The 19,628-nt window shown below is 33.2% G+C and overlaps 1 protein-coding gene across 1 annotated transcript in view; it reads right to left on the bottom strand.

Annotated features, from left to right (window-relative positions):
• Nucleotides 1-2,243: 2,243 nt before the first annotated feature.
• Pect (phosphoethanolamine cytidylyltransferase) overlaps nucleotides 2,244-19,628 on the bottom strand; it is a 32,196-nt gene continuing 14,811 nt past the window's right edge. The window contains exons 5-8 of the mRNA XM_069845899.1: nucleotides 19,165-19,390; nucleotides 12,646-12,846; nucleotides 8,478-8,698; nucleotides 2,244-2,623 (exon numbers count right to left, since the gene is read on the bottom strand). Coding sequence (XP_069702000.1) covers nucleotides 2,533-2,623; nucleotides 8,478-8,698; nucleotides 12,646-12,846; nucleotides 19,165-19,390 — 739 coding nt within the window. The 3' untranslated portion in view covers nucleotides 2,244-2,532. The remainder of the gene's footprint in view (nucleotides 2,624-8,477; nucleotides 8,699-12,645; nucleotides 12,847-19,164; nucleotides 19,391-19,628) is intronic.

Raw genomic sequence — 19,628 nt, 5'->3', positions numbered from 1 at the left:
TTCAGATGCAGTATATTCCCCACATAATTAATCACGGAATAAGTCATTTATGCAGCATTCGGAAGATGCTCACTTCGAATAAATCAGCACCACCATACCTATTCGAAATCATGTGAGAAAAGCATCATAGCAGAAAATTTACCACAACCCCAAATATGTGAATACAATACATCAGCAAATAGCACTTCTAGTGGTGATGAGATGAGTCAACTTCGTCCAGCATAAACAGATTTTATGGAGAATTCGCAGGAAAAATTATTCTTTCTTCCAAATAAAACGTGAAAATTTTCTTCATTATAAAATATACGTGAATATTTATAAATATTTTATTATTCAGCATTATGGAGTACATGTGTGTGACATCTGGCAATGATGGCATAGTTTCAGGGACTACTTCCAGGGAGCAGCGCAAGCAGACAATGGTTATTTCTCTTTCCGCAACAACTGCCTTTGTGGGATCAAGAAGACAGTACCTTCACCCCCCTCACAGTCGAACGAAATTTAATTAACAATGCAAACAATTTTCTATTAATTTCAAAGGGATTGTTTCAATTACGAAATATTCACCGAAATTAAACCATTTTAATTATCGAAATCAGGGTAAAATAATCACCATAAAATCACACCCCTAGATACCTAATATTGTTAACAACAAAAACCAAGTATATGATAGGTATTACCCCATTATATTAAGTAACAGACCAGCCTCATGGTCTAGTGGTCAGAGCTTCTGGCTATAGTTCATGAGGTCCCGGGTTCGATTCCCGGTTAGAGCACAGGAATTTTCTTAAAGGGGATTATTCCTGTGTTCGTCTATGGTCTGGAATTTGGCACCACATTATCATAATCATCCTATCACATCATCGGGGTAATGTAACTCCGCCTTCCAGGCGCCCCAACCTCAGAAGCGAGTTACAACTAAGCCATGGCCAGGAGAGAAGATCAGAAATGTCGAAAAGACAACCTGGTGGCATTGGATTAAAAAATATTAAGTAACAACAACCCTACTATATATTTGGACTAAAAAAATTACAAATCAGTACAAAGTTCTATTCTGTTCATATATTTTTTATGTTTATATAACAATTATGTTTAAGAAGGAATTTTTAAGAATTACTAAAAAAAAAAAAGTTGGTATTCCCCCACTTTACCATACTTTGGATGCCACTACACAAAATAATGCACTGTCAGTCATTTGATGAGTAAAAAATCTTGTGTAATAAATTATATACCTTATACACTATATTATCTCTTTGCACTCGACTAAGTATTACCTTTTCATTAAATTGAGCAATTAATAACACATTCATACAGAATACAAATACCTAGGTATAAACTCTTTTTAGACGTCATATGGATGAGAGGTGTTATGAATATAACATCTCTGAGAGATGTTATAAATGTAACATCTTTGAGAAATACCACCAGACGAATTTTGAAATACAGGTGAGGAGTTGATATACAATGTGTCTCAAAAGAATTTTAAAATAATATTCCAAATAGATTTTAACGAATAAAAGACCAAAATTAAGTCTGTGTTTCTGTGGGTCGTAATTCCACAATTCTACGTGAAGTTAAATCTTTTTAAAATCATAACTCACTTCAGTGCAATATTTTGTATAAATCAATGATTATGCAAGCTAATTTGTTTATAATTCCATAATTAAAACCGAATGATATATTTATCATTTATACATATTTAAAATATGAATAATTAATTCAGCCAATTAGTTAGTAAATAACAATAACTATCATAGAAAAATTTGAAAATCTGTTCACACAAATATTCATAAATGAAAATGAGTTTACAAGCTGTAGACCTGCTAATTAATTGAATGTAATGCTACAACTGCTTTTCATGACCAATGTTTGGAAGAAGCATATAAATCCCTTTGTTTGGTATGCTATACACTAGCTTATAAAACAAACAGGAGAAACTGATATTATTCACGTAAGTTGCTTTACAGTATTAAGTGCATTTTCCTACAGATTTAACATTTACTGGATGCACCAAACCTTCAGACATGATTATGTTACTGTTTTTAACATACACAATACTTTGATTGCATAAAAGTTTTACGTCACAAGATTTCACACTTTTGTTACTATACAATTGCTGCATAAATTACATTAAGATGACAATCCTGAGCAAGCTAAATTGGGACCAAAATAAATTACAAGCAATAAATAGACCTTTCTGTCTTTTTTTTAAGTGGAATTTTATATGACATAAAATAGTCCCAGTTAAAACTTAATTAAAAATTATAAAGAAATTATGCATCATAAATGCACTTTAACTTACAATATAAATATGTTCGTTTTATTTGTATATATGTAAAGTTTAAATTATTAAGAAATGATACAAATATTCTTTGGCCAACTGCATCTAGGAATGGCAAGATTGTAGCATACACTCTGTTTCAGAAACCATCTTCATACGTCACAATAAACAAACAATTTTTGTTCCCATTTTGAAAATTCAGACTCACAATGAAAATCTTCAGAACCGTAAATGTGTAACATTTCTCAGTCTTACCGAGTTGCATTAGCCATATTGTGAGCAGCTTCATATGCTTCAAGTTCTTTTTTTTCTTTCTTACGATTTCGATCTTCAAATTCCAACCTACAAAGAAGTGAAACAATTATATTATTAGCTACGAAATGCAAGAATAATCAAGTATGAATACTTTATACAAAATTCAAGAAGAAAATTCTACATCATTCTACATCAGCTCTCTTCATCTTGTTCTCAAAAAAGCTGGCTCCTGGCAACCTTGTTGAGATTATAGAGTTCTGTTCCAGATCGCTATCCAATATCACTCTTAATAGAAATTTATCAGGTAAAACCATTTTTTCAAAGATCGACCTGATGAGTCATTCCATGTCAAATCGCATAAAATTATACAAATTTTGACCTTCATATTTCTGAGTGCGTCAATATTTTTTTTTTTTACCAACTCTATGGGTCTCATAAACCAACAAGTGTATTTTTATTTCCACCTAAGTCGACATGTTTTTAAAATATTACATGTTAAAATTCGTTTAAAATGTCGCACAATGCAGCATTTAAAGCGTCATATTTCTAACGATATTGATGTTAAATTTTTTTGAAAAATGCATTTAAAAGCTTAAAGTACTGTCATTTATTAAATATTTACTAACTAATTTTAATATAATTATTTCAAATATTTTTTTATAATTCAATTTTTAAAACATATACATCAATGTGAAATAGCCCTATTAAAAATATAAAAAAAATGCCTACTAGGTGCACTGAAGTATTCTTAATAATTCCAGAAAAAATCAGAATGGGACCTCCAATAGTTTAATGGAAATTTAATTACTTATGACAGAATGTGTAGCGGTCGGCGCAGCAGCAGTGGATGGGAAGCGTTAAAGCGCGCTAAGAGGTTTATCGGCGCTGGATAATTGACTGAAAGTTGCAACATTACACCCAGTACGGATCAAGTTACTCGAGGAAACACTGCTAATTTACTTATTATGATATCTTCAAATAATTGTACATTATGCTTTTCAAATGTTTCTTTTCATTCACACTTTAAATTTTCATTCGCCTACCTTCTTTCTTGAAAGAAAATTGTTTTACTAAATCTTCAGTTTTTGACAACGGAATGAAAGAATGTAATTTTAATGTACCAGTTATTGGTTTTAGATTATGGTATCTGGCCTGCAAATTTTCAGTGTGGTTTTTGTGCTTATTGAATGGACAAAATATAAATGACACGTTAGAAATGTTTTTTGTGACTAATCAAACAGTTTTTTTTGGTGTTGTTATAGGATCTTGTATAGGCTAACTCTCGTGGCAAGTCTTTTAAGAGTATCTCCAATGCCAACACATGGACCTTTACCATGACGACATTGCAAAGAAGTGTCATTCAGCACTAATTCCATAATCGTCTTCATGTAAGCGATTATTTTTAAAATTCTTTCTTTTTTTTTTATTGTGAACTTGATCCATTGGAAAAGTAGATGATTTTTTTCATATCGTTGAATTCTTGCTTTAAGAAATTGATTGCTTCGGATTGAAAAAAGTGAAAGGGATCGGTGTCATGTTTCATGGTTTCTGAGATGACATTACTTTTGTAACGAATTTCTGTATCTCCTTTGAAATATACTACGAAAGGATTTATTTATTTATTTATTTATTTATTTATTTAAATATACAGAATAAAAAATATATTTACAAACAAGAGAAATAGAAATAAAATAATACAATCAATATAAAAAAGGAGATGCAGTAGTATTAACAAAATTTGAGACCGAATGAGCAGCGCTCGTGTTCGGTCACAGGTCAGATATAATATTAATAGGCCTATAAGAGAATATAAAATAAAATAAAGTAGGAAGTAAAATTAAAATTGTATTGTATTGTGGTTTGGCATATGTTCCAATGCACACCTTGTATTGAATCTTGTATTACAAATGAATAATTTTCAGAAAAGTCTGCAATAACTATGTAATTTTCAGGTTGTACCTTTCTTTGCATTCCGTCAAAAATAAAATATGGCTGACTTTTGAATGGATGATGATGCATCTTCTACATGAAAAACTTAACATGCTAGGGAGCCTTTTACTTTTGAAACTTTTCACGGGGATATTGTTTTGTTGTATCTTTCTTTTCTTGATAGGGGATTCTATTGACATCAAACTCTTGTTTAATTCCTCAATATTACTGATTTCTAGCACTGCAGCCATAGAACTGCTAGAAGAAGTACTGGGATAATCACTTTCTCTGTCCACACTTTCATTTGATTCATGTTTATTAATATCACAAGAACTACCGGCCTCACATATAATTTCACCTGATCTATGCGGAAATTGATTGATATTTACGGAACAAATCACATATTTGCACACTCAAAGACTCCTTTAAATTGAGCTTTATCAATAAGTCGCGAGTTACGCGTCTTAGTGTACTTTTCTTTTTAAAAGCGTGATTAGGAAGGTAAATGGATTTAAACACTTGTTATATATTATGCGATCTTTACCATCACTCATGTTGTATAGAAGTCACGTCACTGCGCGAAATTCAAACCCAAACTGATTATTTTTCTCTCCTGCCATCTGTTTACTGTCATAAAGTTTACTGCCTTACCCAGCCTTGCTATCATCAAACACTTGGCTATATTACAGTATAAACATACAACACTGTGAAGGGCTTCCCCTCTTAGCTGATCTGACAATAATAAAATAATTTTAGATAAGATATTTACTGTTCCTTAAGGTATTAATCATTTGATGATTAGTATGGTGACATCAGATGCAACGGGGAATTTTCACGGGCAGCCTTCTAGCCTATGGCTGCAAGCAGTTCATTAGCTGGGCATCGCGAGCGCGTGCATGCCTCCGGAAAATAAATTGTTACAAATGTATAGGTGCCGATCCCATATTTATAAATGCAGTAGTTTACAGATAATACATCAGCGAACAAGTCTATATTTTTTCAGATTTTTAACTTGGCTATTTAATATAGTAATTTTGCTTTGAAAAAGAAACGATTAAAAAAATAGGCCAAATTTTAAATTTATTTGTGATAGGCCTAAAGTAATAAAAAGTGTTGTATTTCGTCTTTCAAATGCGCCAAACCCCAAATCTCAATTATATGTAGACAAAGAGTTCCAAGCGAGTTTATGTAACAGTGCGCGCATAATTTGCGTAACTTCAAATATTCATAACTACACAAATAATTAATAATTGTGAAAATAAAAAAATACGGATCTCCTTATTTGATGTCTGGAATTCATGAAAAAAATTCGACCATTTCCGAGAAGGTCGTGTTTTATTGCTGTGCGATTTGACGTGGAATGACTCTGATACAAGCCTTCCATTACATTGACATCTCAGAGAAGATAGACCTAACACTGCTGTTATCACTCTCTTTGGCTTATTTGAGTTCCTCAAATGTAACTTTTCGTTCTGCAAAGGAATTTTGCAAGGTTACATTTGCTCATATTAAATTTCTGAACAGTAAACGACAAAACTAAAATTATTTCAATTATTTATTATCATAATACACTGCTCTCTTAAACTGACTGGGCATAATGGGAATTACATCAATGGCTTTCCCAAAACGTGCTCTGAAATATTTCATACAAACAAATTTTTATCTCGAAAAGAAAGCAAAAACGAGCAAAATTACATGCGACTTTTTTGTTTGAAATATCTCTAAGAATAACCCCTGAAATTAATGACATTACTTACGGTTCACCCTGTATATATTACGAGGAACAATCAGAATGTAATGCCTTCTATTTTTTTTCCTTTCTTTTTTAATTTACAAGAAAATTAAATGAAATTTATATAGTGTAACAGCCACAACATTCACGATTAATTTGTCACTTTTCAATATAATCTCCGTCTTTTTCCACAGTTTTTGTCCACCTTGAAACAAGATCATATATTCCAGTGCGGTAAAAATCACGATTCTTCTTTCTGAACCATTGGCACACGGAATTTTTCAGGATCTCCTCATCTTCAAAGTGGTGCCCATGATGCAGTGGCTTCCTTTAGTGGACTGAACAGATGAAAGCCTGATGGTGCTAGGTCAGGACTATGTGGTGAATGAGGCAAGACTTCCCAACCAATTTATGCAATCTCGCCAGTGGTGTACAAACTGGTATGTGGTCTTGCATTGTCGTACTGTAGCTTTTGATGAGCGAACTTGCCGAAGATGTGCTTCTTGAGGGTTTTGATGTATTGCACAGAATTTGTGCGCTCCTGCTCCAAAAAATCAACCAGAATTACACCTTCCATATCCCAAAAGACTCTATCGCCATAACTTTCCCTGCAAATAGCACAGTTTTGAATTTTTTTCTTCTTCGGCAACATTGTGTGATGCCATTCCATCTATTGCCTCTTGGATTCAGGTTCAAAAAATGAACCCAAGTCTATCTCCAGTCATAATTTTCGCCAAGAACTCCTCCTCCTCTTCCATACTGAAGCGCTGCAACAGATCGGAAACTATTGTTTTCCTTGCATTTTATTCCGGTCGGTTAACATTTTTGGTACCCAGCATGCACATGGGCATTTCACCTCCCGCATTCAGGAATTCTATCACAGCACACTGTTATATGTACGTCAATGTCAGCCATTTTCTAGACTGATGCAGTGCTGCCATCTGTTGACTTAGGAAGCTGTTACTGCAATGGACTGTAGAGAAAGTTTGAGGAATCTTGCCAAATTCAAATTTTTTCAAATACAAACTTATTTAAAGAGAAAAAAACAGGAGGCATTAGTTTCTGACTGACCCTCCTATTTGAGAGAATGTGACAGTCGTCTGAGTAGCTCAGAGGTAAGGAGCTAGCCTCTTTATTCAAGACTGCGCTCAGATATGGATTTCAATCCTACTTTGGCTGATTACCTGATTGGGTTTCTTCCGAGGTTATCAGGTAATCCAAGACGAATCCTCAGTTTCATCTTGCCAAAATACCATTTTACTATCACCAATTTTATCAATGCCAGATAATCTCGCAACTGACACAGCATTGTTAGATAATTGATTATAAAAAGTATGTGGAAAACACATCAATATTCATCATCACCATCACCGTACTATTATTATTTATTATTATTATTATTATTATTATTATTATTATTATTATTATTATTATTATTACAGTGAAACTTCCCAATAACAGATAATGCTGGTGCTGGGAGAGAAATAAATGTAAATTATTAAGAAGTGTCTGCTATTTAGAAAATAGTATCAAAATCGTTGTCATTCTTTATATTCAACATTACTTATTTCATATGAATTTATATCCTGTGCAATGCAACATACTACAGCACAATGTTTTGAAAAATGGAATACTGTTCTAAACATATAACAACATAAACTGTACTGTACATTACAATGTGCATTAAAATAAATTTATAACTGAAGATCTGGTGCAGAAAATTTTTCATGAGAACAAAAAATCTGTATAGACTTGCAATATAAAGTACTGAAATAAAATATTTGTATGATTGAAAAACACGGGCTTTGATATTCTTTTTTTTACGTGATGGTAGAATATGCAAAAAACAACAAATATCAAGTAAAAAGTTAAATTCGGTAAATTTTGGACTTGGGATGTTTGTCAATTCAGGTCTTGAATTTTTGTTCTATGCAATTTTTATACATTTTAACAAACTGTACTGCACATTACATTGTGCACTGAAAGAAATCTATAATTATTGTCTCTTTTTTGCAAATTCGTAAATTTTTACACATAATAACATTAACTGTACTGTAGATTTGTCCTCTGCTATTCAGAAGGTAATTGTATCAAAAATTGCTCTGAGACTGTCTGCGTCCGTTATTAAAAATATCCACTATTAGGAATATCTTGCTCCACAAGAGTGTAAGGACTTTCTAAGATGTCCGATATAAAGAAATGTCCGCTATTTGGAAGTGTCCATTATGGGAAGTTTCACTGTATTTATTACTGTTATTATTAAAGATTAACTGAGATTACCTATGACGAATAATTCGATCTACAATCTTCTCTGTGGTCATTGTATTCTCAGAATCCAACAACTTAAATTTCCCTTGCTGTTTTGGCTCAGAATATGGATCAGAATTATCTGCATCTGGCTGAATAGGTGTCTGTCCATGACACACAAGATCAACTTTGAAATGTTCCATCAGTTCTCGGCTCACACCATATGGGGCTCCAATCACCACCTCAGAAACATACTGAAATTGAATTAACGCAAATACATTAAAGTACCTCTTCAGTTTCTCGTAACTCATTACCGTATTCTCAGATTACCATAACATTAAAAAAAAAAATAAGTACAAACTAAATCATTGCATTCAGTCTCTGTACTTTATACGATGGTGTACACTCCTAGACAGCTTCACAGATTCATAACTGGCTAAGAACCTTGTACAGTGTGTCTGCAGAAACATTCCGAGATTATAAACTACTATAATTCTATGATGATGGAAGAGTGGAACAGAGAAAAATTCTCTCCGACACCGGGTTTTCAGCTCTACGTGCTGATGCTTTATCCATTAAGCCACACCGGATTCTCATCCCGATATCGGATCGAATTTTCTCAGTTTAAGTTCCACCTCTTGGGTTCTCTCTAGTGGCCTACCTCATGCACTACGTTATAGATGTATGACAGTTGGAACATTGTCCACACATGTGCAGAGGTGCACTCGTTATGAGTGACTAAGAGGCCAGGATCCGACAGAATAAGTGCCATCTTGAATCACAAGGTGATTATTTTTCGCATATCATATATTATGATGTACCGAAGTACATCTTCCTTCATCATATGATGACGCAGAATTTCTGCATTGAAATATCATATGTACTTCGGTACATCGTAATATACTATAATTCTGTCACTAAGTGTTACGAAATTCATACCAGTGTCATTAGAAAGAACAGCTCAGAGAATTTCAGGAAATATATAATTGATAATTGTTGACCGAAACAACAGATGGCAGCACAAGAAGAAAGAAAAAAACGCGTTTATACATAGTCCTCGAAAGTCTATGCATAGAGCTAGCCTGCAGTTAAACATTTCTAAATCCACCATTTCCAAGGTCCTATGTTCTCGTCTGCGATTTCACCCCTACAAACTGCAATTAGTGCATAAGTTGAAACCTGATGACCATGCAAAACAACGTGTTTTCTGTGAAAATTTATTGACACATGACGGATGATGAAGACCCTTCAACCAAATTCATTTTTAGTGATGGATGAGGCAACGTTCCATGTCAATGGAAAAGTAAACAAGCACAATTCACACAGACTTGAAAATTTAACATTCAAATCATTTAACACAATTTGCTTATATCCAACAATGCCTTAATGACAAGCAAAATAGCAGAAACGGCGTTTTTTCTTCTTTCTACTTGTGCTGCCATCTCTTGTTTTGGTCAACAATGATCAATTACGCATTTCCTGAAATTTTTTGAGCTGTTCTTTCTAATGACACCGGTATGAATTTCGTAAAACACATAGTGACAGAATTATAGCAGTTTATAACCCTGGACACACTGTATTATAAGCAATTTCTAGTGTTCTAACTGCAAGGCAATATGGACTCCTCAGTCGCCAAGTGGTATAAGTAAAAAAACTATCGAGACTGATCTTAGAATGCAGGCTTTCATGGTCATTGTCAATAAAATAAGAATTCTCTGGGGTGAGAGGCCATAGTTTACTGAAGATGGTGGATCCAGACATTTAGTCTACAACTATGGTAGACATTCCCAATGGTGAGGCAAGCCAGACGTTTTGTCTACCATAGTTGTAGACGAAAAGTCTGGATCCACCATCTTCAGTAGACAACCTACAGAATTCTCATTTTATCGAAACTGAGTTAGCAAGACCATCAAAGTCTCCATATGCAGAAATATTCATTTGAAAGTGAAATAAGTCCATCATAATCATCAGCATCATAATTATCTTCAGGGATTAGTCTTCTTAGACTGTTCCGTCTTCAAGATTTAAAAAACTGGTCTCTTCATCTTTTCTGCAGGTGCCCTGTTTCACTTCCCTACAGCTCTGTATTCATATAGTCATTTTGGAATTCGTCTCACATGCTCCATCCATTTCTGGTGATATTTTTGTATTTCTTTTACAAGACTGTAAATATTTAGCTTTTGAAGTAGGTCTATGGTACATAAATCTAGCAACAGAGCACATTATAAGTTTAAGCGCACATATTATTTTCGTCGCGCGTTTTGATAAAATATATAAGAGACGCAAAATCCTGTTTTCCTCTAATGTTTTTTTTTTTTTTTTAATATATCACTTGACGACCAAACATGCCATATACTGCAGTGATTTCACACAAAGAAGCATATGTATATAAAATTAAATTTCTCTAATAATAAAGCACTATCTGCACACTGAAACCTACATTACGAGTTAAAACTAAAATATGGACTGTATGTAGGCAATCACTTATGATCACTTATGATGCAATAGTCAAATTTCCCATTACCAGCAATTTTCTAATCAAAAGAATATCTACTCATGTAATATTTTATCTCTCTCTCAACCACACACTTTTAGCATTAAAAGTACTCAATAAAGTATAGGGTATATCAAAAGTCAGTTCAAACATTAACCGCTATAAATATTATAATATTTGAGATACGGAAAAAACAAAAACATCACAGTGTTGGGCAAACAACGGGGTTTACAAAACAATGGGAAGATATTCGCCTTTCTCTTGTTCAACGTACAGCATTATGTCTGCGACATCATGCACAGCATTTTGCAGATATCTTGGAATAATGGCAATTTCTTGCGAGATGGCATCTTTCAGTTGCAGTACGGTTGTTGGATGTGTCAGGAAAACTCGTTCTTTAAGGTAACCCCACAACCAAAAATCGGCCTGATTGAAATCTGGAGATCGCGGAGGCCACATTGTTGGAAAGTGCCTACTGATCGACTTTGGTCGGAAAACGAACCTCAATTACGTGTGTTACCTTCACCATTAATTTTTAGTAGGTTAGTTTACGACGATTATTTAGCGTCTGAATGAGATGAAGGTGATAATGCCGGTGAAATGAGTCCGGGGTTCAGCATCGAAAGTTACCCAGCATTTGCTCACATTGAGTTGAGGGAAAACCCCAGAAAAAACCTCAACCAGATAACCTGCCCCGACCAGGAATCGAACCCGGGCCACCTGGTTTCACGGCCAGACGCGCTAACCGTTACTCCACAATAATGGAATAAGACAGGCTTTTTCAGTAAACAGGGAGCGCTACTACAGCATGTTACAGAACTTCGTCATCCCTAGACTGAGGAATCACGATATGGAAAACATAATCTTCATGCAAGATGGCGCTCCACCCCACATCTTTATCCCTGCAGAACAACTAATTACACAGATGTTTGGCGATCGTGTCATCAGTAGGCACTTTCCAACAATGTGGCCTCCGCGATCTCCAGATTTCAATCCAGTCGACTTCTGGTTGTGGGGTTACCTTAAAGAATGAGTTTTCCTGACACATCCAACAACCCTACTGCAACTGAAAGATGACATCTCGCAAGAAATTGCCAATATTCCAAGACATTATCTGCAAAATGCTGTGCATGGTGTCGCAGACAGAATTCTGTATGTTAAACAAGAGAACAGCAGACATCCTCCCGATGTTTTGTAAACCCTGTTGTTTGCCCACACTGTGATGTTTTTGTTTTTCTCTATCTCAAATATTATCATATTTACAGTGATTTAATGGTTGAGCTGACTTTTGAAATACCTTATACATCATATATATAAAAATTTATTCAACTCAATAGCATCGCATTGCTGGTATATAATTTTTTCCTAACAACTGTGTCACACTTCATAATGTTTGCGTAATGTCTGAAATTCAAATACATCAATGAAAGAGACATGCTGTTGAATGTATACTTATGAAATTATAATTGTCTCCAGGCAATGGTTAATCAGTCATGTTGGTTTATTGCAAGGAATTCCTAATTCTGAGTCATGCATATGATTATAAACTGATGATGATAATAATAAAGAACACTTAATTATTATTTATACATTACTAGCTCGAAAATCAATTCACTATACAACCGATATTGACCACACATGTTAAAAACTTTTCATTAAATTAAAAAAAGAAAATGAAACTTAGGAAAAAAAATCCATTACACTAACCTTACATGCCAACACACTCAGAACTCTCTCGTGGAGATTCATGATAGGGTAGTTGCTGCCTTTGTATCTGTTCACTATTGGGTCTGTATGTAGACCGACAATCAAGTAATCTCCTTCTGCTCTTGCTTTCTCAAGAAAATCTAAATGCCCAACGTGAAACAAGTCAAATGCTCCAGCCACGTACACAATCTTGTCATTAGGCTGTGAATACAAATATTACTTGTTTACACAATTTCCTTAATAACCATTTTTAAGTGATGTTTACACTACATTTCAATACCGACAACTTCCATATCCATAACCATTTATTAATAGAGCACAAGAGATAGTAATATTGTATCAGATTCATTATACAAATGAAGCATCCAGGGGAAAAACACGTTTAGTCACATTCTGTAAATTTTTCAGGAGACCGTTCTTAAAGTTTACAGATTTGCAGAATTATCCCATCCTCAGTTTAGGATCCTAAACTAGCTATGCTAACATTTAACGCTTTCTTAAGAAAATCCAAAGAGAAAAAAAAAAAAAAAAGGAAAATTCTTACATGATGCCAGAACAAATCATAAATTAATTGAAGTTGTCATAAAGTTGGATTTAGCATGATTTTTCCCTGTAAGCTGAGACGGAGATGGGAGGATAATATTAAAATGGATTTTAGGGAGGTGGGATATGATGATAGAGACTGGATTAATCTTGCACAAGATAGGGACCGATGGCAGGCTTATGTGAGGGTGGCAATGAATCTGTGGATCCTTAAAAGCCATTTGTAAGTAAGCTAAGCTAAGTAAGCTAATTAAATTAATATGATAATGTTTTAATGCATGCTGTATTCTTACTAAACTTCACATCAAAATGTATTTCAATTACACCACCAACTGAAGAAAAATGACCCTGGACTTCACACGTTCTTCTCCTGTTTACAATGGACATGACAGTATCTTCCTGTGTAAATCTTTCCTTAATATGCTTATAATGTGGAACCACGCGAGTTTTTTTCCCAATATGATTAGGGGATCTTAAAAGTCTCAACTTTAACTGCCAGATTCAATTAAAATATAAAAATTACTAAATTTGGACTAAACGTGTTTTTCTCCTAGACCCTTAAAATGTTTTGAAAGTAAGACTTTCTGAATTCTGTGATCTATTGAACTTTATTAGAAGTATAACAAAAAACAAAATCGATCAAATAAAATTTACTTTCTCAAAAAGCTATTCAAAACAAATACAGGGAAATATACAATGTTTATTTTGAATCTATCCAATATACTGCTTATCTTCATGTTATAGTGTAACCACTGCCGTCGTGATCTAATACAGGCCGTAAGGCAGACCACGTGACTCGCTTAACAGCTGATCGCGAAGGGCGGTCTTTCAACCATATCAATTAGTTGCAGTACATGAAAAATAACATATATTTCTCTGAAATGCTGTGTAATCGCGTCAGTAAAATTTTAAACAGTGACTGTGAGACACTTGAGACACAATTCACTTGCAACGTAAGGTATAATATTATTTTTGGTGTGAAAATTACTTTGTTGCAGGCAAAGTTCCTATGTGTAATACCTGCCTTTATTTCAATTAAATATTGCGCCCTTATGTGGTTAAGTGAATTTTTGGTGTTATAAACAGTAAATATTTGTAATAATATACACGTGAAAGTGAAACATTGACTGGGATGTAAAGTAAATTATGATTAGGCCTAAGTGCAGCGTTACTGATGTTACTCTTGTCTAATCCATTATTGTTAGTTTACCGTATTTGTTTTATTAAATTTAAATTATTGCGCCCTTCTTATGTGTGAATAATCTACATTATAAATAATACGTTTGATAATATACACAATTTGAACTAAAAGCGAGATACATATAGTATATTATGAAAAATTATACCTTATAGTTTTCATTACTTTTACAGTATCTAGTATTGTAATTAATTGAAATAAAGCACGCTCGCTTCATTACGAAATTCTTGCACATTCATTTAAGCACGTTTCAACAATTTTCAGTTGCATCGCACGCATATTTTGATGTGTTGACGTTATAGGTTATGTTTACTCTATCAGTACTTGCCTTATTTCTATATTCGCAATTATGCACAATAATTAAGTTTAACGCTACGTATAGCTTGTAAATGCAATTTGTTTACACTTCAATTGTATTTATTCGTTTCATACGGTACTCCAGTCTGATTAGTTTAATATGTTACCAGGACTAAACTAGCGCTGAGGTAGTTCCCTTCGTATTCATACACCTTGCATATACTAATTAGTTCGGTTAGTTCAGGCTTTTATTATGCCTTGCTTAGAGGATGAAATGCATCTCCACAAAGAATAAATTCAACTGTTTTCAGTTCAGAAGTTATCGGAATTATACCTCAGCGCTCGTTTAACCCTAGTTAAGTAATATAACCATATGTACATTTCATAGGAGGGACTGTGGTGAATTTTCTACCTATAAGTAAGGAAGATAACCGTGTTCTGAAGTTTATCCTAAATATATTCTTCTTTATTAAATCTCAAAATAGCTTTCGTTCTCAACTTAAAATGTTGGCGCAAATAGGTTATGTTAACATGGTGAATTCTCTTTACATAAAAATAACACAGTTTTATAATTATTCCTGCCACATTATGCAACAAATAAATGGAACTAGCCGGAACTTATGCACACATTGCATTGAATAACAATTTAATTGTATTATTTATTTGTTCCCTACTATACTGGGTCGTATTTAATTCTATTTATCTAACCTACCAGATGAAGTAACACACAACCGTACGTACCTACACTTATTTCATAGGAGGGACTGGTAATTTTTCTACCTACAAGTAAGGAAGATAGATGTGCTAAATTAAAATCACAATATAAATAATTCTTCTTTATTAAATCTCAAAATAGCTTCCATTCCAAACTTAAAATGTTGATGCAAATAGGTTATGTTAACATGTAAAACTCCGTTCACATTACAATAACACAGTTTTGTAATTATTTCTGCAACATATTATGCAGTAAGAAGTGAATGTATCTTATACACACATTACACTAAATAAAATTGAGCACCGACACGCATTAAAGTAATATATTTCACTCAGCTCCGTATACTCAAATAGAAAAGCCCGACCCATCGAGTGACGTCACACATCCTGCATTACGGCCTGGTTTAGATCACGATGGCAGTGGTGTAACGAATTATTATCTGTACTCATTAATGCCCTCAACATACAGTTGCACTGTACTATCATTTCATTGTGTGCATGTCTACCAAGTGCTATAATAAAGCAACTTTCGAAATAGTTTATGAAGTTCTCTTTAATATGAACCTCAAATTAATGTTGTCTACTCTTCGCACATTGAAATAACCAAGAACATAATCCTGCACTTTCCTAATTTATTCATCTCAATATAAAAAAATTTCTTCAGTGTCTTTTTTCTCGCATTGTATAACTTTACATTTTATTTTCTTCTTTTGACTCAAGTATAAATTTTAATGGAATCTCTAGAAAACTGTATTTATTTATGATTCTGCTTTATGAATACTATCAATAGGAATGAGTCATTAGTTACCATTAGTTTACACATTGGTGTGAACAGATGGACTGGATGTTGTCCACTGGGTTTGGAACTTAAGGCAAACGGTATGGAGAAGGAAGAAGAGGAATGGAAATCTGTCATATACTTGTACTGTAAGCATAAAAATACCTCACATAAAACCACCAATAATCAAACATAAAACATGAATTTCTCGAACAACATATGTAGAAAATATCATTTTAGTTTAGTATTGAAGAGGATCTAATGTTCTCACTCAGGGACTGCTTATTTTAATTGGAATTTACTGTAATTTTTTTGGCCACTTCTACAGTGCATTCGTAGCTCGGCCAGATCGATCTGCAGCGGCCTTGGATTGAGTGAAGATAAATTAGATTATTATGGAATTAAAGGTGTTGCACACCAATGGTTTTACTCATATCTCATAGATAGGAAACAGAAAGTTGAAATTAATACAACTATGAAATCTGAATTGACATGGGGAACTATTAATAATGGAATTCCTCAAGGATCAATATTAGGTCCCCTACTTTTTCTAGTGTTTATAAATGATCTTGCCCCCCTAATAAAAGATGTAGGTCATCCCATATTATTTGCAGATGACACAAGTATAGTAATTACAGGCAATAACTCCAACACATTCCAATCTTTAACAGAGGAAATTCTCTTCAAAATATGTGACTGGTTCTCAGTCAATAAACTGATATTAAATTGTAACAAAACTAACATAATTCAATTTAAATCCTGTGCAAATTCAACCTCGCAAATTTCTACCGCAATAATTAACAATAGATCCCTATTAGAAACAACAACAACCAAATTTCTTGGCTTAAAAATCGATGTGTTAAACTGGAAAAATCGTATTAAAGAAATTACCCCCAAACTAAATTCAGCTTGTTTCGCTATTAGATCTATGCAAAAGATAGTAAATATCAATACCTTAAAAACAATATACTTTGCATACTTCCACTCGATAATGAGTTTTGGAATAATATTCTGGGGAAATTCCATAGATAGTAACAGTATATTTCTATTACAAAAAAGAGTAATTAGAATAATGGTAGGTGCCAAATCTAGGGAATCGTGAAGGACTATTTTAAAAAAACTACAAATAATGCCCATGGTTTGTCAGTATATCTTTTGATTAATAATCTTCCTCATATGTAATCATGAAAACTTTGTAACTAATTCAACAATTCATAGCATAAATACACGTCAAAAAATGACTTTCATACTCCATTGGCAAGTTTATCGTGCTATCAAAAAGGAGTGAGTTATATGGCAGTAAAAATTTTTAATAGCCTCCCTATCGATATATAAAATGAAACTCAAAACATAAGATTATTTAGGGCCAAATTAAAGAAGTACCTAATTTCTCATGCCTTCTATTCTGTAGGTGAATTCATGACATTCAATAACACTTCATGAAACTGATACTAAAACTTTGTGTTGTACTAGTAAACTATATTGTAAATCTCGTCTGTATATATTTCATCAAGACTGTGACTATAAATTAAGACTTTATAATAGTATTAAGTTTTTTGACTTGTTCCATATTCTAGCTGTAAAGCAATGTATGAATACCATTGAATGTTAATAAATACAATACAATACAATACAATACAATAGTTTAAAAAATAACCAAGTTTATAACATTGGAAATGACAATTTATTAAAAATATAGAAGACTTTTAAATTAATTATATCACTGTGTACTAATATTTTTAATTAAATGTACATAGTTTGTCATCTCCAATGTTATAGACTTGGTTATTTTTAAACTCTAATGTTACATATGATTTAATAACCAATATAAGTCATATTTTACTACTTTTTATTATTCATCACATCAATTTTGTCTACTTATACACATATATTAAGGATAGTATGTTAAATTTACCAGTTTTGGAAAGTGTTCATTATGTGTTTTCGTCATTATGAGACCTGATGATGCCATTTTTAAGGCAAAAGCATTCATCTCTTACTATGTATTAATACATTCCATCTTATATCATAATTTAATGGCTTGAATGGTTTATGACAATTGATAAGTAATTTTACGGTGATAAATAAATCCATAAACTTATTGGATCTAACATGCCTTTGAAATTGCACGATGTTTGTAAATGCATGTAAAACGCGAAGAGATCTCAATTATTTTAGTTTTATTTTGAAAAATTCGTTATTATATAACAATTTTGAAAAGGTGTCACGATGTAGACTACAACGCATTTATTCATAGATGGCTAGTGTTATTCACAATATAGTAATATTTCAAATTGTTTGTGTTATAATGTGAAATAATTTTTATTAATTATTTTCAAGTATATCGCCAAAGAAATATTATTTATCATGATTGTCGAAACATAAATTTCCTAAATAATGATCGTAATATGTATACCTATGTATAGCTTAGTATTAACTTTACATTACTGTAGTAACTTATTCCCTGTACAACGTACACCCCTCACTGATGGTTTCTCTTACATGCCACAACACTTCCTCAAACCAGAGTGCTCGCAAAGTGCAATCTCATAGACAACAATTCGTAAACTTGCCCATGTCCTTGAAATGTCTGTCCTAACATGTAAAGAACACAGAACAATAAATCAAGTGATTGTAACAAAGGTGTACAAGAATAAAAACAAAAAACTGAATTGCAATACTGTTCATTCAGTGATGTAGTTGAAGAGGTCTTCTTGATATCTACACTTTTAAAATTTTAAATTACGGTTTATTTAACGACACTCGCAACTGCCGAGGTTATATCAGCATCGCCGGTGTGCCAAAATTTTGTCCCGCAGTTCTTTTACATGCCAGTAAATCTACTGAGATGAGCCTGTCGCATTTAAGCACACTTAAATGCCATCAGCCTGGGCCGAGATCAAACCCACAACCTCGAGCACAGAAGGCTAGCACTATATTGATTACGCTACCCAGGCCGACAATATCTACACTTCTCTGTATCACTAACCTTAGGTGGTTTTCCATCACTGAACTGAATTATCTTCTGTGTTGTGGGCAAAAATTGAGAACAACCTGTGTAGGGACTTCGTGCATCTGAATCCATGCCCATGTATGATGAACCTTCATGGCCAACTTCATACTCTAGATGTCCCTGACGAAAATGCTGTCGTGTCATCAGCAACATACGCCCAACTAAATCAGTAGTAGAGACTCCTGCTGTTCTCTGTACCTCTCTGAAATACAACACGTCATTTGTATCAAACATAATAAAAAAAAAACAAACAAAATTTACAGCTTTGCATATTCAGCTTTGCAAATTTAATGTATGAGTGAAAGAGTGAAAGGAATATCATTTTAAATTATATTCGAAATTCGATATAATGTGCATCAATAAACGTAATACCACCATTTTTAATGTTTGTGTTAAAAATGTGTATATATTTAAATAAAACACTTTAAAATCACCTATGC

Source organism: Periplaneta americana, chromosome 14 (assembly GCF_040183065.1).
Source record: "Periplaneta americana isolate PAMFEO1 chromosome 14, P.americana_PAMFEO1_priV1, whole genome shotgun sequence".
NCBI lineage: Eukaryota > Metazoa > Arthropoda > Insecta > Blattodea > Blattidae > Periplaneta > Periplaneta americana.
This window is presented reverse-complemented; position numbering and strand designations above follow the sequence as displayed.